This window comes from Vidua chalybeata, chromosome 24, assembly GCF_026979565.1.
Source record: "Vidua chalybeata isolate OUT-0048 chromosome 24, bVidCha1 merged haplotype, whole genome shotgun sequence".
NCBI lineage: Eukaryota > Metazoa > Chordata > Aves > Passeriformes > Viduidae > Vidua > Vidua chalybeata.
Window position 1 is genome coordinate 567162 of NC_071553.1, and position 24971 is coordinate 592132.

General features: G+C 43.0%; 1 protein-coding gene across 7 annotated transcripts in view; it reads left to right on the plus strand.

The window, feature by feature from the left end:
• Positions 1-24971, plus strand: part of CEPT1 (choline/ethanolamine phosphotransferase 1) — a 33210-nt gene that overhangs the window by 985 nt on the left and 7254 nt on the right. For 2 of the 7 annotated variants that reach the window (XM_053964084.1, XM_053964083.1), the window contains exons 2-5: positions 1467-1867; positions 5133-5280; positions 6335-6476; positions 22677-22761. In XM_053964084.1, coding sequence (XP_053820059.1) covers positions 1529-1867; positions 5133-5280; positions 6335-6476; positions 22677-22761 — 714 coding nt within the window. In that variant the 5' untranslated portion in view covers positions 1467-1528. The other 5 variants (XM_053964088.1, XM_053964085.1, XM_053964089.1 and 2 more) reach the window with 5 other exon arrangements.

Here is a 24971-nt window from a genome sequence, read left to right on the forward strand (position 1 = left end):
TAGCGCTGGGGCTGCCCCGGCGGCGGCGCGGAGCCCCGGCCGGGCGGGGGTCGGAGGGCGCGGGGAGGGCCCCGAGGTGGGGCCGGGCCGGGGTCCGGGGGGACCCGGGGCTGCGCCGTGGGCGGGGGCGAAGCGTCTGCGGGGCTGAAGCGTCTGCGGGGCTGGGGCTGCCCTGGGCCCCTCCTCGGCCGGGTGTTTGCCAGGCCCGGTGGGAGTCCCACGGCAGCCGCGCCGGGCGTTTGTTTTGGAGAAGGAAGCGCTCCTGGGCTGTTTTTCCCCCGGTTCATCCCCTCAGGATGAGGGAAAAGCCCTGTTTAATGCACTGGGGTAATTTTTCTGGTCATCCAGGGCAACGCCCACAGGGACCTCGGCGGTGACTAATTCTGGTCTCCTGGCGATTGGAGAGGTGCAGCTCTGCTTCCTCCCGAGCTTATCGAACACAGCGAAGGCCCTGGCACTTTCTCTTCTTCTCCCTCTGACGGGGCTGCCTGAGGTGGCTTTTCACTGCTGGAATTTGCCTTGCTGAGGGTGTGGAGAGTGGAGCTCAGATCACTTGTTCTTAGGCCAGTGATGACCTTTGATTTGCAGTTTTCTCTACCCGTGCAGTGCAGATGGTTTTAGAGCTCTCTGTCTTCTTTTCTCTGCTTTATTTGCTGGACTTCCACCGGGTTTTCTTATTTTTTTTTCATGATTGTCTCCTACAGATGAACAGCAAACTCTTATTTTTAATCCCCTTTCTCTACTGCTTCTCTACTTCTTCTGGAGAGTTGCATGTCTCTGATCACCTGCTTTCAAGAGAGATGGACCATTGTGAGGGTTCTTGTTTGTGCTGGAAAAGTTGTTCCTGACCCTTTATTTTCTTTTCACAGCTGCTTCATGCTGTCTCTGGCCAGCTAAAGCTCTCCAGCTCCTGCATGTTTTTTTTGTATATCTTGAGAGTTGAACAGACAATGAGCTGGGTTAAATTTAGAGAGGAAAAAGCTATAGCAAAACTGAAACAAGGAACAGAAATCTGAAAAAAAAAAATGTGCATGACTGTTTTTAAGTGGTTGTCCTGCATCACTGTGGAGACAAACCAATTTAACCTAACACTTTTCAGTATGAGTAAAGTTTTTGCTGCTGTCAGTTGATAACCTGAGTAGTGTCACCTGCTCTCCTGGGAGAGGTGTAAGGGGTCTGGCTGTGCCCCAGTCTGTAACACAACTCTGCTGGAGCTGGGAGTTTCTGCTGCTGCTGGAATTTCAGCTGGTGGCTGCAGGGTTTTACAGCTGCATTTGGAGCACTTGTTTCTTGTCGTTCCGTCAGCAATTCTCCAAATAACTTTCTCTTTCAAAGGAGTAGTCCTATGAAATAATCTTGCTTTGCTGATGGCAAATGAAATGCTCTTTAGGACAGCAGCTGGAAACTTTTGATATCCTAAAATCTCATCTGTGTGCTCAGGTGTGTCTCGCCCCTTTGTGTTGCAGGATCTTATGGTTCTCCAGCCCAGCTGCTGCCTGCCCAAGACAATTCCTAGGCCGCCCAACCCATGAGTGGGCACCGGAGCGTCAAGAGGCGATGTGGGGAGTCGCACCTGGAGGGCCCTGCAGGCTGTGGCCACGGCCCCAGCGCTGCCTGCGTGCTCAGCAAACTGGTGCAGCTGCCCACGCCGCCCCTGTCCAAGCACCAGCTCAAACGGTTAGAGGAGCACAAATACCAGAGTGCCGGACGGTCCCTGCTTGAGCCCCTCATGCAGGGCTACTGGGAATGGTTAGTTGGAAGAGTTCCAGCCTGGATTGCCCCCAACCTGATCACCATCATCGGACTGTTAATAAATATATTTACAACTCTGCTATTAGTATGTTACTGCCCAACAGCTACAGAGCAGGTGAGTTATGGACTCCTGACATTCTTTGTTTTGGCTGCTGTCACTGGTTTTGGGTGGGTTGTCGCTTTGGGGAGAGCTGGTTCTTGCTGTTCAGCCCGCAGTCCCCGTCCTTGTGACCTGTTCTCTGTAAATGTTTGTGCCTCTCTGTGACACTGGCATGCGGAGAGAGCATGTGTGGATGCTGGAGTGAGACAGTGGTTCCTGGGGCCAGCACACCCATATGGAGCAGGATCTGACCCCAAAGCAACCATGAGGGACCTGCTGCACAGAGCTCAGCCCTGCCAGGAGCTAGAGCAGTGGCTCTGCAGCTGTGTGGCAGGAGGAGTTGGTACCTGTTTACTTTCTGTGACCGGAGCAGGGTGACTGCCCCTCGGCTCTGCGACCAGAGTTGCCACACGAGCTGGGTGGGTTGGACATGCTGGGGCTGCACCAGAGCCAAGGCACTGAGCTCTAGAGTAGTGCCACTAAGATATCAAAGCTGGTGCAACCAAACCCAGCTTAGTGAGCCACAGGGACACCTTCCTGGGCCCCACAGGTTCTGTGTCCTGGCAGCTCAGTCAGGACTTTGGCACAGCGTGGTGGAGTTGTGTTCCTGAGCTGTGGCCATGGTGTGAGGAGGCCAGATAAAAGTCAGTGGTTTTATTCTTTGTTCTGAATGCTCTAAAAGCTCCTCACCTGCCCTGAGCAGAACTGTTTTAACCTGATTTCAGGGGTACAAAAGTCTTTTTGAAGCATTTCAACTTCCCTCTATCACCAGTTACCTCATAAGGCACTTGGAGACTCATTTTTGTACACTGGAAGAGTTTTCACTTGAATGTTGAATCTTGAAAGCTGCTTTTATGTGTGTGCACTGAGAAAGGGAGTTACTTGGTATAGAAATGTGTTACATACCAAAGGGCTGGGAATGTCTCAAGAGTTCCAGCTTTTAAAACATCTGAACTCCTTCCTAACCAAGTCTCCCAGCTGAGGTTGGGAATCCAGCAGGACACAGTTTGTTCCCCACCATACTCCAAAATCTCACGTAGTTGGCACAGTCAGCACTGCATCCCTGTGCCACGTATAACATGGGAAAGGGATGTTTGCCTCTCCTAGAAATCTTTTGAAATAGATTGTTTCACAATAACCTGTGGAATTTGGCAGGTGTAAGATAAACAGTGACTATTCAGTTTGAGCAGGGAATACTTGGAGCAGCTGTGCACAGCCTTTTCCAGGCTGTGGCATTGTGGTGTGGGTCGGTTTAACTTGTGTTTGTTTCTGAGCAGGGTTACATGGGGGCTCAATCCAGTCTGATAGAGAGACTTCAGCTCTCAGGAACCCAGAGCTGGTTTGGGTCACTAAACCAGAGGAGAATTTAAAAATTGGAGAACAGTTGTATCTTGGTTGGTAACTAAACTCCTGAAGTGCCCAGGAAGCTGCACTCAGAGCATCAGAAATTCAGTGTGAGCTGCAGGCTGTATGAAAGCACTGTTTGGTGTTTAACAGTTTGAGAAGTACTTTGTGTGAGGTGAATGAGATTTTCTCCTCACTTGAACTGGAAAATAACTTAGTGCTGAGGCAGCTTTTGGCCTGATCTGATTTGCCACATGGCACAGTATGACCAGGGAGGTGCTTTTTAAGTGTCAAGGAGCTGTGTGGGGAAGAAAATGGGGCTCTGAAACTCCAGGAGCAGAATTTCTCCTCCTCCCCCCAAACCACTATTGATTTCTGATGTAAATTGTCTCCTCCTTGTAGCTCAGCCTTAGTTCCACTTTCTTTCAAGAGTGACTCCTCCCTTCCTGTTGCTGAAAGGTGCAGCCAGGGCAGAGCTGTAGCTCATTGCCTTGTGCAGCCAGAGGGTAAAGGAGATGCAAATACTTCCTGCTTAGCTGGGAGAACTCAGCTGGAAAAGTGCTGACTGATGGAATGGTACTTGAGCTAAAAAAAAAAAAAAAAAAAAAAAATCCCTGGATAAGGAGAGAGCTGTGAAATCTTACTTGGATATAAATAGGTCTAAGGTGGAAACACCTACACTGCTCATGAAAGGAGCTTTTAAGAAATGAGAGCCAGCAGATTGATTTTTAAGTTTATAGAGAAACCTTCAGGGTGATGCAATTTAACTTAACTGTGGCAGATAAAATCTGTACATGAGGGATAAAAATGGGAGGGGATTGTATGGCATCAGAACCTTGGCTAAAAGTGGTGCTCTGCTCTTGGATGACACATTTCCCCTTTCTCACCTTTTGCTGTTTGTACAGACAGCACTGAAAGCACATCACAGTGGCAGCTTTTGGGGCAGAATGAAGTGTTTTGGTAAATGGCAGGAGCAATGCAAGTTGTAGAAGGAAATATATTTAAGTTGATGTGCTACAAATTAGTCATAGTTGGGTTGGCCAAAACCAGCTGGACTCTAGGGCTTTATGAGAGGCAGGTCAGCTTGATTAAACTGCATTTGGTTTTTCTTGGTGTGGTCTGTAAAATGAAGCTGCTCATAAATGCTCACTTCTATAAAGTGTGTCAAATGTGAAGATTGCATTAATATCTGATTATTATCAGCCAATAATATCTGATTTATGGATGTGTAAATGGAGATGGAGTAATGGCAACTCTCTGGCTTTTGTGTTCTTAATGGCTTATGCTTCAAAAGGCATAAAAAAGCTTGGATTGTAATCTTTGCTCTAGCAGGGCTTTGGCATTGTTTGTGTTTCTGTCAGAGTAGAAATTGTTATCATGGATGTGGCCATTAAGGATTCTTAAGGTAGATTTGGCAAAGCTGCTGGTGCCTCGTACTGGAGGGAACAGTTGATGGTGGAGGGGCTGTGCTGCAGAGCTCCAGAAATGTTCTTGGACTCAAAGTCTGGGCACTGGCAGTGACACAGCTCTCAACTGGTGGAGGAGTGGTGAAGATGAACACTGGTGAAGTGTTTGTGACAAAGTTGGGGGCTAAAAGTTCCCAAGTTCCTGAAATCACTGGGACAACTTGCATGTATTTAACGAGGACTTTGTTGTGCTCTGCTTTGCAAATGTAGTATTACAATTTTTCCAGCTGTACAGTGCAACTTCCTACTTTAGAGCAGGGGCTGTAGCTATTAATCTGTCACTGGTTTATTTACATTCCACATGTAACAACCCATTCTGTCTGTCCTTGCAAGGACCAGCTGCAGAAAGGTCCCTGGGAGAGGAGGACATACGTGCAAAGAGAAAACTGATTTGTCAGGCTGTGGAAGAGCTGGCTTTCTCTTTTTTGAAGATTATTTTAAACCTTATTGTGATTGCCTTTCTCTCTTAGGCACCTCCCTGGGCATACATTGCTTGTGCTTGTGGCCTTTTCATCTACCAGTCCCTGGATGCTATAGATGGAAAACAAGCAAGAAGGACAAATAGCAGCACTCCGTTAGGAGAGCTTTTTGATCATGGCTGTGATTCATTGTCCACAGGTATTGTTGTCATTTTTAATTGAAGTCGGAGGATTAAATTACTCTGTTTCAGGGATCAAATCTGCAATACAATAAAAAGCTTCTTTACTGAAGAAAGGACAACTGATAGTGTTGAATGTATCACTTTCAACCAAGAAAGTCACCTTTCTTTCCATAGAACAGTGCTCTGGATCAGCTGAATGCCTTCTCTTGTATTACATTGAAAACAAAACTAAGCATGTGACTAATTCAACCTGAGCCAGGACTTCTATATGATGCTTTAGCAGAGTCTTGGTTCTAAAATATTTCCTGTAAGAAATTGTCATAATAATGTGCTGTATTATTTCATATTGACTTGATACAGAGTGATACCAAGACAGGTCTAAGCCTGTCTAAGTGGGACTCAGCAAGTCAGAGTTTAAGATGTGAATCATCCAGGTCAGTTCCTGGGTAGGTGAAGTTCATTGAGCCAGCCTGAAGTTTAACCCCATTGCAAAAAAATCATAAAATCATAGAATATCTTGAGTTGGAAGGGTTCCACAAGATTGAGTCCAACTCCTGATCGTGTGTTTTGGGTTCCTTAAATTCTTGGGCTTTAAATTTTAGGAATTCTTTTTCAGAGTTGTATATGGAAAGGGTGGAGGGGAAAGCTTAGATATGTTATGCATCCTGAATGTATCCAGACCTTCAATTTTCTTAATGCCATCAGAAAAATTCAGAAGACAGGGAAAAATGTCTGGCAAATGCAGAAGAAAACCCCAAAACTTGCTGGAGGCTGCAGCTACTGAAATTGCTCAAGTCCCTTAATGACATTAGGCATCACAGGGAATAAAAATGTAGGAGACTTAGAAACCCTTAATATTGAGGACTTCTAATTACTGATATGGATTGAAATCTGTGTTGTGCAGCCTGTATATTTTTAAGTGGAAGCGTTAATCTCTTATGTGTTTGAAATAACCATGCCAGGATAACCTTCCCACTGTCCCTCCTCTGGGCCCTGTTGTTAGCTTTGCTTCTGGTGAGGATGCTTACACACATCCACCCTTTTCACTCTGTGACTGATTTTCTCCTGCAGTCTTTGTGGTTTTGGGAACTTGTATTGCTGTGCAGCTGGGCACCAACCCTGACTGGATGTTCTTTTGTTGTTTTGCTGGGACATTCATGTTTTACTGCGCGCACTGGCAGACATACGTCTCGGGGACACTGCGCTTTGGCATGTAAGTACTTGGCTGAGAAAAAGGGAAAGCACCCTGTTCTCCTGAATTGCAACTTGTGTGGCCATAGTGCAGCTCCTCAGAACAGTAGCAAATTGTTTTTATCCATAGTGACACACTTAGAGCTTCTGGCAGGTGTTGGATCTGTAATTAATAGTGAATGTCCCTTAGCCTGTGTTAGGAATGGTAAAAATATAATTTTGGCCTGTTAGTTAATTAGAGCTTTTGTTGTGATGTAAAGCTAAATAAGTAATGGAAAGTACCTGCTATTTTATCCCAAGACTGGAATGCTTTGGTCAGATGGTGGCAGTCTGGCTTTAGCATTCGTTAAACTCTGTCTTGATACTGCTTGATTGTGATGTGTAGTTATTCGTTAATATTAACCATAATCCTTAAAATATACTGTATTAATTGCCATTGTGCCTCCAGTTTAAAGATTGGAATCCCTTTTGGTTAGTGCAGATCACGGTTCTGTCAATAAATGGAACCAAAATTGCAGTGCCAAGAAGGTCTGGAGCAGAAATCCTGTTTCCTGCTGGATGAGGCTGGGTGGGAGGTGCAACACAAGGGCTTGGTGAGCTGTGGGATTCTCTAACCTTAATGGGAAAATAAATGTATTCTATGTTGAGAATTTATTCTGTGTTTGCATTCACAGAGTAAACACATTTCAAAATAAATGCACTGGAGAATTTTTTTCTTTTTTTTTTTTTTTTTTTTTTTTTTTTTTTTTTTTTTTTTTTTTTTGTATCTGGAAACTGAAATTTGCCCTTAGTTTGTGGGGTTTTGAAACAATTCTAAAACAACTACATACAGATGTCTAAAAACTGTTATTTGTGTTCTATAATCTATCTATAGGTACCCAGATACTGCTGAAACAGTACAACTGTGGGCCTCTTGTATATGACAACTTTTATTGGCGGGATACTGTTTCAATAATGCAGATGCTCTTGAGAAACTTCTGTATTTCTGCTCAAAAATTTAAGATGGTTTTAAATGATCAGTTTTAAATGTCTGTTAGAGGAAGAAAATCTAGACTTCTGTTCCAACTGTGACTACGCTAAAGCATATTGACTGAAACGATCCCATTCTGGTATTTAAATCTTTAAAATAAGACATGTGGCTCAAAGAGTTTCCTGTTTTAGGGGTCTCACTTTCATGCTGTACCAGAAGTCTGAATGCTTTTAGCTCCCTTTGAACTTTACAGCGCCCTGATAATCAAAGATTTCTGGATATTGATCAAAGAACACAAAAGCCTGACCTTGACATGTGCTTGACTTTACAGATGGAAGTATCAACCTCCCCAAACTGCTGCTGTGCTGCAGAGAAGTGTTTGGGTCAGTGCTGGTGTTGACTGGGACATTCCTTTAGGAGGAGTCTGTATTTTGGAGGCATTTTTCAGTAAATTTAATTTTTCTGCCTGGCCTATAATAATATAAGAATGTGGTGACCATTAATATGTAGCTAATTCAGATAAGGCAATAAGCACCTAAATGTGTGTATCATTAATTTAGATAACACAGCACTGTGTAGTAAACATATTTGTTCCTTCGTTTGCCCTCTGTCACAAGGTTAATAGACTGTCATAAGCCGATGTTCATTTTAATGCATAAACCATGAGACTATTTATCCAGTTAACAGATTCTCACTGTTTGACACTTTTTTTATGAAGCTTTCATTTCACTAATCTAAAACTGAAAAAAAGGTATTTTATCAACCCTTTCAGATTCACTGCAGTGCACAGACTTAGATATCCTTAATCCTGAATAAGTGGGATCAGAGACAGCTGTTGAAAGGAGTCAAAAAGATCCTTACACACAGGAGCTTTTTCCTGTCTGTATCCCATATGTTGTGACTCTCAAAAATCCTGAGAGAGAGGGTGTAGTAGTGATGTTTTAGGGAATGTGACGGTGTTTTTGACTTGCCTTAATTCTGAAGCAGCAGGAAAGAGTAGACAGCTGGTTATCACTTACTCTGTTTGTGATACATCCAAGAAATGGTATTTCAGTGCAGGAGAACTTGATAATGAAATGGCTTGGAGAAGAGCAGAGGGTGCTAAAGGGAGAGATTGTATTTCTCTCCTTTGACACAGGCCTAAAATGTTGAGTTATAGAATCAGCCTGTCTTGCTGGAAAAGTCCATCTTTAAAAAAACAGGGAAATTAGTGTATCAAACAAAGTGTGTGCTTGTGGAACAGTGTGTACTTTGTGTATGGGGAAGGGATCGCAGCTCCGGGAGCAGCTGAGGGAGCTGGGAGGGCTCAGCCTGGAGAAAAGGAGGCTCAGGGGGACCTTCTGGCTCTGCACAACTGACAGGAGGGGGCAGCCTGGACGGGGGTCAGGCTCTGCTGCCAGGGAATAAAGGACAGGACAAGAGGAAATGGCCTCAAGCTGCAAATTCCTCCTGATGTCCAACCTGACCCTGCACCAGGGAAGGGTCAGGTTGGACATCAGGAGGAATTTCTTCCTAGGAAGGGGTGGTCAGGCATTGGAAGGGGCTGCCCAGGGAGGTCTGGAGTCCTCATCCCTTCCCAAGGAACAGCTGGATGCAGCGCTCGGGGCTGTTGACAAGGTGGGATCAGTCAGGCTGGGCTTGTTGATCCTGGAGGGCTTTTCCAACCTTAACAATTCCATGATTGTCTCTGGTGTCACTGCACCAACCTTGACAAGTCCCTGAAGCTGAGCAGAGCATGTCAGATTGCAGGGCAGGATCAGTTCCCCTGAGGGAGGAGGAAATGGGATCCATTCTGTGAGATTTCTACAGATTCTGCAGGTGGAGGAGGAAAACTTTGTTCAGTTGGGCCCAATTACTGAATCCATCAACTGTGTAGGTTATCTTCTCCCTAACAGCTGTGGTGGTGTCCCTGTGCTACTCCAGGATTTAGAATAATCAGTTGAGTCAATAAAGTTCTGTGACCTGTCTCCATCTTCAAATGATCACATAATTCCATTAGATCCTGGCAACCACTTCACTCTTCAAAAAGCAATTGGTGTTGATTGAACAGCTCAAATAGCTAGAGGTCAGTATTGCTTAAAAATTCCCCAGGAGGAGGCAGGAAGTGTCTCAAGGCAAGTGGGGCAGGCTCCAGGAAAGTCACTGTAACAATATCAGCAGTGCAAAGGCAGCAGGGAACAGCAGGGATAGAGTTAAATGCAGAAGTTTTACTTAAAACACCTGATCTGGGGATGATCTTACAGAAGAACAGGAATACTCAGCACATTTGAAAAAGAGAAAGGTGATTTTGAATGGCAGAGAGACACTTAGTATTGAAGCAGCCCAAATAATGACTTGGCTCTCCTGACCTGGTTTCCAGCACAGGAGCTGGTTTGTCTGGGTTGTGGATTTGCTGTGCTGCAGCACAGGATGAGCTGAGTCATGTATTGGGGCAGCTGTGCCATCACTGGGGCACCTCTGCTTTGGAAACAGATAATTTTTTCCTGCATATCCTAAAAATCAAACTGGCAAGCGGTGATGGACTTCCATGTGTCCTTGTGGAAGCAGATGTGAGATATTTCAGGGACATGCTGCAGAAAACAGATCATTAGGGAGTATGATGCACAAAACCTGAAAGGATTTTCTTGATGTTTTCTGGAGCCCAGGTGTGATCACCTGGTTCTTCCCCAATCTAGGGTTATCCCACTTGGATTCAGTAGTGGTCCTGGTGCGTGCAGGAAGTGCAGGAGGAGAGAATCAAGTGTGTGCAGGCTCAGGATGTTCCAGCTGCTCAAGGTCAGAGCACAGCCTGACTGCAGGGGCTGTCCCACATGCAGGGGGCCATCTATCCCTGTCAGAGCTGGATTCTGCAGCACAGCTCAGAATCACAAAACCATGGAACTGGTTTGAGTGGGAAGGGACATTAAACTCATCCTGTTCTACCCCCTGCCTTGGGCAGGGACACCTTCCACTATCCCAGGTTGCTCCAAGCCCCAGTGTCCAGCCTGGCCTTGGACACTTCCAGGGATCCAGGGGCAGCCACAGCTTTTCTGGGCAACCTGTGCCAGGGCCTCACCACCCTCACAGGGAAGAATGTCTTCTCATTATCCCATCTAACCCTGTCCTTTGGCAGTGGGAAGCCATTCCCCCTTGTCCAACCTGGTTGTTCCCTTAAGAGACATGAGACACAAACTGCTCAGGTAAAGTCCTGGTGCATTTGTTCATGATGGAAGTGCTGGAGGTGCTGAATCTTATTGAAAAAACCCAGTGGGCACTGAACACTCAAGGTCCATCCAGAGACATGAGGGGGCTGCTGTACCATGGTCTCCAGCATTTCTCCTACAAGTTGCTGCATTATCTGGTTTATTACAACCTTTTTTAATGAAAATACCGTAAGTTGGTGATGGTAGGAATTATATATGTGTGTAAATACAGACACAATGAGATGGAAATTAGTTTCCAAGGAGGCTTCACAAAGGAATATCATAAATATGAGAGGAAGAATCAGTTTTTACCGCCTTTCATGTAACTGAAAAGTTAAAAATGGTTACTTTGCTGTGTGAATAATAATCCCCAGAGAAAGCAAAATAATTCAGGCTGCTGAACAAAACAGCCTTTCTTGATGAGAGTTGGAGAATTTGGGAAAACATTCCTGTTCAGTGACTCTGGAGCAGCTGTACAGGCCCAAGAGCCTGTGGGATAATGGGTTGGTTCACCTGAGCCCTATCACCACTGCTGCCACTAAGGTCCAAAGGAGAGGTGAGGAAATGGGAGATTTCAGAAAGCTAAACCAATCTTCCTCTTCAGCCTCAGCAGAGGAGGAGTTGATGTTCTATCTTGCGTAGACACCACACACCAAATACTGAAATACAGGGATGGAAACCTTCCAAGTCAAACTTCAGCACACTGAGTTCTTGCTCCTGGGAACAGCCTCAGGATCTCCACTCTGAGATAAGGCATTCATTCCCATGATTGTAGAGCTTAAAACTTTCCAACATTTCTTGGAGAACTTTTACACCCAGGTTATTTACAGAGGAGAGTCTGAGGCTAAGGAATGTCAGGAGGTGTTGGGCTCTCTGTACTTGCAAGCAGGATGTGTTGAAGTGTCTTTGTGGTGGGTGTGAAGTTTGGTGCTGGTAACCTGCACCTCCTGCTCTCTCAGTCACACTGGCAGTGTCACAGAAACCTGTGCAGCTGATGAGGGCTCACGGAAAAGGTGGGGGTGGTTTCCACATCCTCCTCCTCTTCCCTCCCACAAGTCCTTCAACAGCATTTTCAGCCACAATCCCATTGGTCATGTGTGGAGATGCTGCTCCTGATTGTTCTGATAAATCCTTGGAGTTCTCACTGCTTTGTGAAATAATGAACTGCAACGTAACAAGCATATGGCTACTGCCTGACCTGTGCAACTTCTGTGTACCTCTGTGAGCAGCAGGAGGAAAAATTTACATCCTGGATGTGTATAATAACAAGGAAGGGGGCTTATGGCCCATTTTTAATATTATTTTTCCCTTTAACGTGAATTTCCTGGTGCTGGAAATAATTCTAGTTCATGTTCTCATTTTTTCTGTACAGTTTGCTTTATTCACACTATTGTATTTCATTGCATCCAAGTGAAACTGCTGGATTGGAATGAGTTAGGATAAATCTCTAATTACTTTATAGCAAAGCACTTGCACTTCTGGCATGTGACTCTCAGCCTTTCTTTCTCTTGTGTTCTGATTTTGAACATTCTTTTCTTGCTGCTGTGGTTCCCTTAAAAAAACAGTCCTTTGTCTCCTGCTCAGATTCCCAGTTCATTGCTCAGCCTTAGTAATCCCACTTGCACGCTCAGTAGATATGGGCAGGACAGATGGAAGAATCATCATTTTCCAGACCAGAGTATTAACTGGTAGATGGATCCCTGTAAGTTTTCCAGTCCCATAACTTCTATTTTCTGATGAGGCAGGGGTGTTTTTCTTGTCTGCTTGTGATTTGAGACTTTTTCATGGAGTTTTGTGTGTTGGGAGAGGAAGAGGAGCATGGTGCATAAACCTCCACCATAGTTTCACACAGCCTTAAAAAGCTGTATTAGATCAGCTTTGTTGCTAATGATTTACTTGATTTCAGGGCCATCTCCAGAGTAAGTGTCTGTTTCCTGTTGTCGTTGGATCATTTTCTCAGGGTATCTCTCCATTTGAATTCAGTTTGGGTTCCCTGTTAGCACAAGGAAGGGACTGACCACAGCTGTCTCTGAGCCCTGAGCCAGTGGTGGCTCTTCAATTGTCTAATGATTTCTTTAGTCAAACATGGTCTTTTAAGAATTGCCCATGGAATACACTCAATAAATTAGCACTGACAAGGGAATATTCTGGATGCAGCACTAATCCCCCATGTGTTAATTGCCTCCAGACTCAGGAGCCTGACAGGGTTCCCAGCAGAGCGGGCATAGGGATTGTCAGTGCCAGCATCTCCATGGAGTGAAGCACATGCCAAGGTCAATGCCCCTTCTTAAACTTCCCAGATGATGTTTAAAAAATGGATCCATGTCTGAATTACAAATATCACCTAAAATAACATAGGAAAAAAGGAATAGAAACTGCAGCTGTTGTGAAGCACCAAAGTGGCTGTGGGGTTTGGACATGGGGATTCTCTTCTTGTATTCCCTAAAATACCAACTATTACCTCTCCCAGTTATTTACTGTGTTATGTGCTGTGATAATTAAACTGAAAATGTTTATCAGGCCAAACTTCAGTGGCCCCTCTCCTCAGGCCTGGTGTCTGCATATCATCACTGCACCTGAGCCCTGCACTGGGGCCGCAATGACCTTTCTGTGCTGCCCATTTAAAATCCCTTGGCATGGTGGGTGTCTGTTCCAGCACACACTGATAAGCACAGCCATAAACAGGATCTGTGTTCTGGCTGATGCAGCTGCTGCTGCTGAGTTATTTTCTTTTTAAACTAGATGGTTTGTTTTTTTTAATTTGATCCTATTTAAAAATCTTTTTGTTATGGTAAAATGCAGATTTATGGCACTGTATTAGGAGAAAGGGTGGTTTCTGTGGCTCTGTTTGCTCCAGCATATTTTTTCATCCCTTTCTGCCAGGGGTGAGAAATAAATAGATACAGAATGGAGTGTGATCATCCCTGAGCAGGGGTCCAGAGCTCACTTCTTGGAGCATTATTTACCAAGGAGCTGCATGAGGAGGGAGGTGAAACTTCTTCCTTTCCCTCAGAGGTGTCAAACTGAAATACAATCTGCATTTCTGCTCCACTGAAACATGCAGGAGCATCTTCAGCTAAAGAATTCATATATTCAGTGTCGTTTGCAGACACGAGCATGAGGTCAGGAGATGAGAGTCCTGGATTGTGCTTGGTTATGGGTTTTATTCACCATGACTCAGAGTGAGGAATTTAATTTATTCCCTCATGCACACACCAAATGATTGTTTTTTCTCATGTGTTGGAGTGATATGGTAAAACTAAATTGCAGAAGTTCTGAATGAAGATTTAAATGTGTAAAATACTATGTGGGTTAGAATGGTTTTGTTAATTCGTTAATACTCCTGGATTTTGTGGTTGTTACCCTACCCTGAATTGCCCTTTGAATCATCCCGACCCTGGATTTTGTCCTTTAGCGTGACTGAGGATGTCTAATGGTTCCCCTTCAGAGGAATGCTCAGGACAATGTTCTGAACTGTTTCTCTCCCTTGCATGTAGATTTGATGTGACAGAGTCCATGCTCTGCACAGTAGCCATCCAGCTCCTCACGGGAACGCTGGGGCCCTCATTCTGGAATTACACGGTAAAGCCTTGGCTTGGCAGTGGCATGGACTGAGCAGGGCAGCACCTTTGTCATGCACTGCTCTGTGAAAAGCAGCTCCTACAGGGGATTTCACCAGTGTTTTCATATTTAACACAAGGAGGAAAAATATTTAACGAGTAGGAAAAATTTGATTTAACTGGAAACAAATGTTTTTTGAAAGCATCTAATTGTTTTTGAAACCAAAGCAAAACCTGCCTGTTCAACAGAAGTTTAAATCAAACTTTTTATCACAGTTTTGGCTTCACCTAAAAGCCAGGCAGGGCTGTGGAAGCAGCTCTAAGTGTGGGTGTAAAATAATGTTGTTGGAACTACTTTTTAAAAAAGCTTCTTTTGTTGCTGCCATTTCAATACCTTTCCACCAAAAAAAGGAGAATTTCTTGGCTCTTTCAGGGAACTGTGTCTTGTGTAATAACTTAAAAAGTCTGGTTGAAAATGCCTGGTTTAAGCTGTGCAGCTTGATCCCTGTGTTTGTAGCTTCATGAAGAAGTAACTTCCTTTCCAGCTTGTCTTTATTTTTAAAATGCTTTTCCTTATGTCTGTGTTAAATAAGTCCTTCTCCCCTCTCGTTTGCTAGCCTTAAAAAGGACTTTCTCTTCCTTATTTCACCTCTTTTTTTTTTTTTTTTTTTTTTTTTTTTTTTTTTTTTTTTTTTTTTTTTTTTTTTTGCTGATACATTATATGTGGGTGAGGTCCCCTCCCAATAAAATGTTGTCATTAAAAGTGAATTAATTGGATTCCTTGAAATATATCATAGATTATGATTACTGTTGATGAATTTTTAGCCTGGACTTCTCCTTGAAATATTTGAGGCTATAAGAATAGTCTTTTGATCTCTTTCTTAGAACTACATCAGATGTTAAACCAAAGTGAGGTTATTTTTTTGGTGGTTGGTTTGCATAGCCTTTGTTAAACCTGTATTGATTATAATTATTTTCTAATAGTTCTTTTTTTGTTTTTTCATGTAGTAGCTCAGCAAAATCTCTGTTTTCAGGAGGTTATTTAGGAAGATGAATTACCAGCTCTACTTTAGATGCAGCACCATCAGCACTCTGGTAAATCCAGTTGTGTCTCCAGCTGACCTTGGGACTGGGTGGCTCTAAAGGGAGTCAGATGACATCAGTGACTTAATTTTTAAAATACTTTGCTCATAATCTATGAAAGGCTGGAAATAGTGTCAGGAAATGGTAATTTAGCAAACAGTATTGTAAAGGAAGGAAGAGCTTAAATCAAGATTTTAACCTGTGATATCAACTAACCAAGGAGTCACTTAAGGTGGAAAAAATTGTAAAGTCACATAGTTCTGAAGCACTCAGAGTTCTGAAATCACTCCCTGGTGTGATGTTTGTGGGGTGGAAATAACTCAGATTGGGTGATGAAAGGAAATTGTTTGAACTGGAGTAGGACAATTTACCATGGGGTGGAAGAGAGAGGAAGGGCAGGTGCAGAGGACCTGGAGCTGCTGAAGATGTCCATCTGCAGCCCTCCCTGCAAATGAGGCCTTTGCCATCCCAGGAGATACTGGTGATACTGGTTTTATAGCCAGCTGGGGATGAGAGTGTGAGGGGATGGGCCAGGCAGGGCATTTTCATAGAATCCCAGGATGGTTTGGTTTAGAGGGACCCTAAAGCTCATCCCATTCCACCCCCTGCCATGGGCAGCGACACCTTCCACCATCCCAGGTTGCTCCAAGCCCCAGTGTCCAGCCTGGCCTTGGACACTTCTAGGCATGGGGCAGCCACAGCTTCTCTGGGCAGCCTGGGCCAGGGCCTCACCACCTGCACAAGGAGGAACTTATTCCCAATGTCTCATCTGTCTCTGCCCTCTGGAACTGGGAAAGCACTTCCCCCTTTTCCTGTCCCTCAGGCTCTTGTCACTGTATCCTGAGGCAGAACCCCAGGTGTTGCCTGTGACAGGTCTCCTCACACACTTATTTTAATCCAGTTTTAGGCACTGAGTTAGAGGATAGACTTTTAAATCTATTTAAATTCTTGCATGAGTGATTTCAGATGCCTTCTGGCATCTTTAGTTTTAGTCTTAACTCATAACTGAAGATGCTGCTGCTTCCAAGTGGTTTACTCAGACACACCAAGCATAATGACTTACTTACACACTCAGATGTCAGACAGAACAGATTTTTAGGTCAGTATTGCACATCTCAGATGGGTAAGCTACAGAAAATGTATATTCATACTCTGGCTGTTTCATGTGACAAACATTTGTACTGAGAAAATATAATAATATAATCTTGTCTTGAAAATGCTACAGGAGTTGGGACAGTATGAAGTGAGTAGCTTCAAATTCTTGCAGCACAGCTAAACCTTGTACTTGCTGGGCAGGAAAGTTTTATGTTCACCAAGGAGGGGGAAATGTCTTAAATTGTTAATGAAGTTTACTTATCCCTGTAGCCAATGGGAAATTATTTAGAAGAACCTGAAGGCTTAAAAAGCTGGAAAATAAAAATATTTTGGGAATCAAAATAGGTTGACTCCATTATTCCGTGCATTTGCACTTGAAGTGCCAGAGTACCAGCCCTGCCTCCCTCTCCCTGTAGCTCTGCAGTGTCACCCAGCAGTTCTTGTACTGATGGAATGTGACTTTGGAACATTTTGCCTTGGTGATTTTTCAAAGACCAGAATTGGGCTCTTTTAGTACAGTTTAGCACAACAATATAGAGGAATTGCAAATAAAGGTCTTGAGGATGATTCAGTCTGGAGATCGCTCAGCATTTTATAGAAAACAAAATGTTAAAATAATAATGTTCCTGACAATATTTGGCCACAGAAGTGATTAGAGGGGTGGAAACCTCCTATGAGGAAAGGATGGGAGAGCTGGGGATGTTCAACCTGTAAAAGGGAAGAATCCAGGGAGACCTTAGAGCCTCTTCTTATGCCTGAAGAGCTGGAAAGGGACTTTGGACAAGGGATGTAGTGCCAGGACAAGGCAGAATGGCTTCCCAGTGCCAGAGGGCAGAGATAGATGGGATAGTGGGAAGGAATTCCTCCCTGTGGGGGTGATGAGGCCCTGGCTCAGGTTGCCCAGATAGGTTGTGGCTGCTCCATCCCTGAAAGTGTCTGAGGCCAGGCTGGACAGGGCTTGGAGCAACCTGGAAGGTGCCCCTGCACATGGCAGGGGGTGGAATGGGATGAGCTTTGAGATTCCTTCTAGCTCAAACCATGCTGGGGTTCTCTGGATCTTCTCTTATCTGGGAAGACTGTACAAGTTTGAAGACTGGCAAATAATCTGCATTTCAAATTGTCACAACTGGGAAAGGAGGATCAATAGAGGAAAACACTGCAGTGTGTGCAGGAGAATCCATGGATGGCAGTGTCACCACAGGAATTGCAGCTGCCTCTGGAAGCTCTGCAGGAACTTTCCTGTCTTGTGAATTTAGGCAGATAGGGAGTGAGGGTTGAAATGTGCATTTAAACACTCTCAACTTTTATGCTTCTCTGAGTTCATTTGAATAAAATCCTTAGGTGTTCTGGCTTTCAGCCTGTAGTCACCCTCAGTGCAGTGCTGATATTGCCTGACCCTGTCCCTGCCTTCTACAGTGCTGCTGGTTTTTATTCTTCCCTAACATCACTTTGCTGCAGAATCAGTACATCTCAGCATTATTGTGAGTGTTCTCCCCAACCTTGCCACTGGATGTTCTGTCTGAGCATTTTAGTTTGTCAAATATTGAGTCTGGGTTTTTTGCTCTGTTGTCAGCATCAGCTCTTTGTTCTTGTTCTTTGCCTGGATGTTCCTGCTGATCTTAAACCTCAATACAGGGTCTTCTGTTTATTTTATAGAAGATGAAAAAGCCCCTGGTTTATTTGAAGAAGAGATTTTTAGAACTTGATTCTTCGTGTCCGCTGAACTTGTACAATAACTTTCCGTCCATCTGTTGTAGCGTGGGAATGTCTTGGGAAAAGGGTTTGTTTTATTTTCTTCATTTCGTGGGGCTTAATGATCTTCCACACAATGTGCACAGTGTCAGTGTCTGGGCAGCACTGACATGACTCAGTTGTCAGGAAACATCAGGTAGCAAAGCTGTCAGGTTGGGGGGAAGTGTGGCTCCAGTGATGCCTGAAAATAACCCACATAATAAAAATATCCCAGTTCAGAATTCTGCTTGCAGAATTCACGCTGCTTGCTCTTACCATATGTTTTTTCTTAGGATTTCCACTGTAGTATTTAAATAAATACAAACAGAAGTTGAAAACAGAAACTTTGAACTGGCTGATTCCCTTCTTGCTTTGAAAAAGTTTTGCTTTCTTACAGCTCTGTATGTGGTACCTGCTTATATGTAATTAAATGTGATTATAGTAATTAAGTGAGGCAGTTTGCAGGAACAAAGGCCTTTCCCTATTTTCTGCTTTTTTTTCCCTTAGTTTTTTACTATAATTTGATACATGATCCATTGCTCCAAATTTGTGTTTTCTCTAATGTTTACCATGGGAGAGTCACTTGAATATGCAATGGAACTTGATGTAGAATAAAATACGGTACTAATGATGTTATATCTAAGCAGGAACATTATCACCCTGCTTTGCAAATAAATTCCCCATTCACTAAAGCAAGTAGGATGTATTTTCCCTCAAAAAGAAAGGCATTGGCCAGCCTCCCTCTGTAGAAATCTCCCTCATGGGGTCCCCCTGATGGGAGACCCATAAGAAGTTCTGTGCTAGGAATGAGAGACGGGTGGGACTCTTGGTTTTTCAGTCTTCAGGTTATTGTTTATTTTTCTCTTATGAGAAGTTCTGCACGCCGTCTACATCTTAGACTTACCTTACAAAGAGAAGGCACCAAAAGTCACAAGACACCGAGATTCAAGGTCTTTTAAAGCTATTTTGTCCAATTAACTCTTAGAACATATTTTATTTCTACCTTTCTACCAATAGCTAATTATTTTTCTGTCTACACAACATCTGCATTGCGGTTCTTTTTAACTGATCACCCTGTGCTCCCAACACTGCAGAAAATGGAGTAGATGAAGAACAAGAAGGAGATCCAACAACACCCAGAATCTTCTCTCTCGTCTCCTGTCTACCTCCGTACTAAAAACCTAAAACTCTTTAAGTTTTTCACCCTGTGATAAACTACACCTCTATCTATTTCACACACTCATAGATTCCAATTCATCCCAAAGTCTTGGAAGCTTTCTCCATGGAGGAAGGTTAAAAGCAGTGTTCTCCTGGGGATCAGGACTTCTCAGGACAGGCAGAGAAATATTCCCTGTGCCCTGGGTTCCAACATTCCTCCAAGTGGAGCAAGTGCTTTCCTGCAGCCCTGCTTTTGCCTTCCCATTTATTTGGTACTTCCCAGCTCTACCAGAGTTTAAAAGTGCTATTTTAAACCTAGGCAATTTATAGATTTTTTTGATTGCTAGCTTACTTTACCTGGATACAATGCATAAATTGAAGTTAATAATTTAGGAATGTCCTCTGGATCACCTGATGTGTTAATGCTTTTCAGGCAGTGCGGATATTGCTTTGCTCACGTCTGTCTTGACAAAACTATTGTTGGTTTGGTTTATAATGGCATTTTTTCACTTCTTTTTTACTTTAGGGGCTGGTAGCAATCCACTTTTCTGTCATTCCTATTTATTCCTCCCCTCTCTGGAGCTGTCAAGTCCCACTGGCTCAGTGTTGGGTTGTGTGGCTTCCAGGGGCTGAGCAGACCTTCCCTGCCCTTTCCTCGGGGCTCCCAGCATTTCCGAGGTCATGAAAAAAACACCAGGAAAGCTGATGGGCTGGAAATTGGGACAGGAATTTCTTCCTTTTTGGTTGGATTGTTTTAGCCAAGCCAATCTTCTGACCCTACTGATGGTGGAGATGGTGCTGGCACGAGAGAGAACGTAGGGCTGAGCAGGTGCTTTTGGGGGAAGAAAGTGGCCGGATTTTAAGGAACTTGGGATGTCTGCTCCATATAGCAGCATCATAGATGTATCTGGTTCATGCTGTGGTTGCACAATTATCTTGAATTCAGGTTAAACCCAGAGAGGATCAGTGTGCCCCTTTCACCACCTTGTGCTTCCAGATGTTGTTCCCTTCTGTGGTCCAGCTTAGAGGAGCTGCCTGTGGATTTCTGTATTCTTAGATTTCTGTCCAGAAGCCACTTGACATCCTTCAAAAAAAATTCACTGAATAATTCCAACATCAGGCATGTGCCTTACTGATATCAAGCCTATCAGTTTAAGTCATCTGACAGTGGTTTTAACAAGCATGGGATGTTCCCAGGCCTTTTTCCTCCTTGGGATTAAGAATTTATGCTTTGTTTAGGTGATAGTTATGGTGTTTAGTTTCTCCTCAGTAGGTCTTAATGCTTTTGTCTTCTGTTTTAAGGAGCCATTTGGTATTAAAAGTACAGAATATTAAGGTGGAACTGAAGTTAAGACTTGTATTTGTTCTACAACAGGAGATTCTTACTGTAAGTCAGGGGTGAGTTTTTAACAAATATCCTTGGCTGCCTGATGCTGTTTCTGTTTGAGTTAGCAGGGCAGAGCCCTGGGCAGGGGAGTGAAGGTTGTGCCATGGCTGTGTAAAGATAAAACTGTTTCCCTAATCTCAATCCAGGCACTGCTCCCCATTTATTTGTTGGGCTCTCAGTCTTGTGCAAAGGTTTGTCTGACAGAGTAACTTGGGTTTCCATACATGACATTACATTATTGTGCACAAGATTTCTGCTGCCAAAAGAAACCTGGTTTCCTATCCGAGGAAAGTTGTAAATTGGAGTTAACTCCATGACTTATTAGTCACTGTTTCTGTGAACTTTCTCAGTTTCTTTCTGTTCTTTAGGAGATTGACAGAAGTAGTGAAATGGGCTAAAACACATTCCTGCGCTCCTGGAATGGAGCTGATCCAGTCCTTCCTTGGCTGGACACACTGAGAACACATTTCCATGCTGACTCCAAGGGCTGGGAGGAAGCAATTTGCGTTAAATCAGTTGGTTTGTGTATCTCTGCTGAGCATTTTTATTTTTTTTATTGCAAAGTACCTCAGCGGCTCCATTTGTTTGTATCAGGACTGAAAACAGATCTTTTAGAGCATTCTTTCCTCAGTGGAAGTTAATTTTTCCCCAGCCAGTTGTGATTGCCTTGCAGGATTGTTATTGAGCAAATTGAATATAGGAGGGCTCTGAAGGTTATTTCCTGGATGTTCCATCTCCAGTTTTGTATAGTGGAAAGCAAATTGGCAAAGCAAAGAATCATGGAATGGGTTGGGGTGGAAAGGATCTTAAAACTCATTTCGTTCCAACCCCTGCCATGGGGGATGTCTGCCATGGGATTTAGGTGCAGCCTTGGAATTGTCCCTTGTGCGTATGGCTCTGCTGCTGACCAGACTGGAGATCCCCAAATGACAGGATCCACTCCCAAACTGAAACAAAGTCTACGGAGAAACACTGAGCTGATACTAAAATCAATTCCATGGTCTTGCAGCTCATTTAAGGCAGACAGAGGAAAGCCCACCCCATAATGCTTCTTCCCTGTGCAGGTGATATCAGCAGGGTTTTGTCACAGCAAAGCCTGTGTGTGCAGGAAGGGATTTGAAGTCTTTTAGGTAGAACTATCTAATTGGAAACATAGATAAGCCAGAAATGTTTCAAACTGACTTGAAGGATTATTTTTGATGTAGCACTTCAGGGCAAGATACTATTATGTGGCTATAATAGATATGTTATATATAACATATTTTTATATGTAACATAGATCTATATGCATATATATAGATGTATAGAATGTGTATACCTATTTATAACATATATAGTGTATTTAAACCCCATATATATATATATATCCCACCAGCAAGTCCATCTTCTTCATTTCACTTGTATTTTTATATACTACTGTTTCAGATGTTCATTTGTACACCTGTTTTCCCCTCTTTCTACCTCTAAGACTTTTACATGCTCTTTCAAACAAAGCGACAAATTCCCTGTTTTCTCCAATTCTTCCTGCAGCACGTCCTGGCTCTGCTGGAACCAGAAGTGGTTTCTCTTCTTGCTGCCACTGCACCATTTCCATCAACCCTTTAGAGATTTGTGTTTCTTTTCAAAGCTTGATGCTATTCAGAGAATATTCATATTAAGATAGGGTAGGGAATATAATAGGGGTTAAAAATACATTTTTAGAATTTTATCATCTGTACTAAATTCTTTTTTTTTTTTGGTGGACAAGGTTAAAACTGAATATTTATTTCTGCAGCTGCCACTGGGCAGCGAAGAGTTCCAATGTTTCTGGTTGATAAAATGGATTTCTGTTACTGCACTGTGAAGTAAAACAAAATTATAGCACAACATTGCTCTTAATTTGAACAATAAAACTAAATACATTTTTGCATTCTAAATTATTTGAGTTTTTCTGCTTTTCCTCAGCCTTTATACTGTGCATGACAGAGTTGTGCTGCTGAGCTTGCGAATAACTGACTTGAAATTGCTTTGAATAATTTTGCTTTTTTTTTTTTTTTGGCTTTTTATACCTAATCAGAATTGATGTGACTGAAGTACAAATCTTCATAATAATCATGCATTTACTGGCAGTGATTGGAGGACCACCTTTTTGGCAATCTCTGGTAATTTTGCTCGTGTTCTTATTTTATCCTTTGTCCCATGGTCATTGAAGGACTCCTGTGCATCTTGAGACAGTTTCACTTCTGCAGGAAGGTTTCACTTTTCCTTATAAATGGAAACAGATTTTTGAATTCAGATCCCACGGAATTAACTATGGATTCTGGCTGTACCAGGGTCATTAGAACAAGGTTATTTTATACCCTGTGCATCCAGGTAGAAAGCTATCAAACATTGCATGAACTTAAACCTTTGGTGAAATCCTGGCCAAAACCTGAATGAATTTCATGCAACAAAAAGTGGAGGAATATTAAACTGGGATGAGGATTTGGGGGAACTCTTGGAGAGCAGTTGGGAGCCATCAGTAGATAATTTGGCCTGAATGTGGCTGATGACTCTTGATTTGTGTAAGGAGACAACCCCTACTTGTCAGGCATTTCCTTTTAAACCAAGATGATTCTGGTTAAATGAGCTGCTGGCACAGCCTGGCTGCAGATCTTCTATTTGTATCTATGGATATATCTATATGTAATACAGATATGTTGATTTAGGCTCACCAGGCCATGTCAGCTGACAGTTTAATAATAATGATAATTATAATAATAGTAATACAATAGTAAGTATTAGTGAAGCCGCACTGAGCTATCAAAGTGGCACTGTCCACAGAAAACCATGTATGTGCATACATAAGTTAAAAATATATAAATTTACTGGAAATAAAATCCAAAGCATTGATGTCGTGAAAGGTTTTCCTAGTTTTCCGTCCTGGTTATTGATCTTCTCTCTGTATTTGATAAATGCAATTCTTAAGGAGAAATAAATCTTGATTTCAGTAGCACCAAGAGATGGTCAAAAGTCCCTGAAAAGCTTCACCCCAAATGGATGAATTTATAATGTGCTCTATGTAATGGGAGCAATGAAACCACAGTATGTGGAGAAGATCCCAAATGAGCTAATTGTGGCCATCCTGATTTGCGGCTTGCTTTCAGGCTTAAAACCCCAAAGCCCTTAATTAATTCAAAGTAAATACCATCTATAGGGAATGAGGGTGGGTAGGACTGATTAGAAAATAAAAATGAGGCTACATGTCACCTTACTGGTGCCAAGTTTTCCAGAAATACTAGTGTGGCCAACCTCCCCATGCAGCTATACTTTAATATTCTGTGTTACCAAGAGAATTTCTTGATTCCTGTTCTTGGTTTCCTTTAAGGAAAAAAAAAAAAAAAAAGGGGGAAAAACTGCTGCTACAACAACCTCTGGCACAGTTCAGTAATGTTTGTATGAGCTTAGAAATGGATCTCTTGTTAGTAAATAGCTTAAATAACTCTAAAACAGCCTTTTAAATAACCCTTTTCAGCAAAATCTTGAAATCTATCAGAAGTTCTGAGTTGCAGCAGCATTTGCCTAAGGCAGCTCTCAAAAATATTAAACTATTTTAGTTGGTTTAATGGAGCATTTCTCCAGGGAACAACCTTAATCAGGTCTCCCATGACAATTCTGTTTAACTCAGTGAGTGAGATTTTGTGTTCATTTAGAGATAAATGTTACTGCTTGCAGAGCAAAATAAATCACACAACCCCTTCTCACCCAGCACTCTCTAATCCTTTAATACTTGATGTGACTGCAAAATTGGTGGTTTGGTATTTTCTATTTGCTTCTGTTTGGGGGAAATATGGAGTAGATGTGGTTGTGTACTCAAACATTCCACTTTTCAAGGGAAAAGCAAAACACTCTGAACAGGCAAAATGCAGAGCTGTGAATTTTGGCAATTGTTGCTTTCATTACCTTTCTTTTATTCCATAAACTGTGTGCCCATCCTGGCTCCCTCCTTTCTGGCAGTGTAAATTCTCTTCAAAGCCTCTTAAATGCTGCTCCCCATGCTCCTGGAGCTGAGTAATTCCTTTGGGATGCTGAGTATGGCTCAGCTTGGATCATTTGGGGCATGTGAGTAAAGCAAGGAAGCTTAGGGTAACTTGTTTAGTAGATTGTATATTTGGAGTTGATTTTCCTGCTTGAAGCAAGAAAGGTGCTGCAATTGCTGGAGTTTTCTCTCGTAGGGTCTGGAATATGAAAAAGCACAAACACTTTGGGAATATGAAGCTGGAATTCAGCCCTCTGGAAGTTGTTCCTTGGGCAGATGTGACTGCAGTATATCTGGACAGCTCCAAACTCCAGCTGGGATCCAGCCCTGTGAGAAGGACTCCAGGGTTCCAGT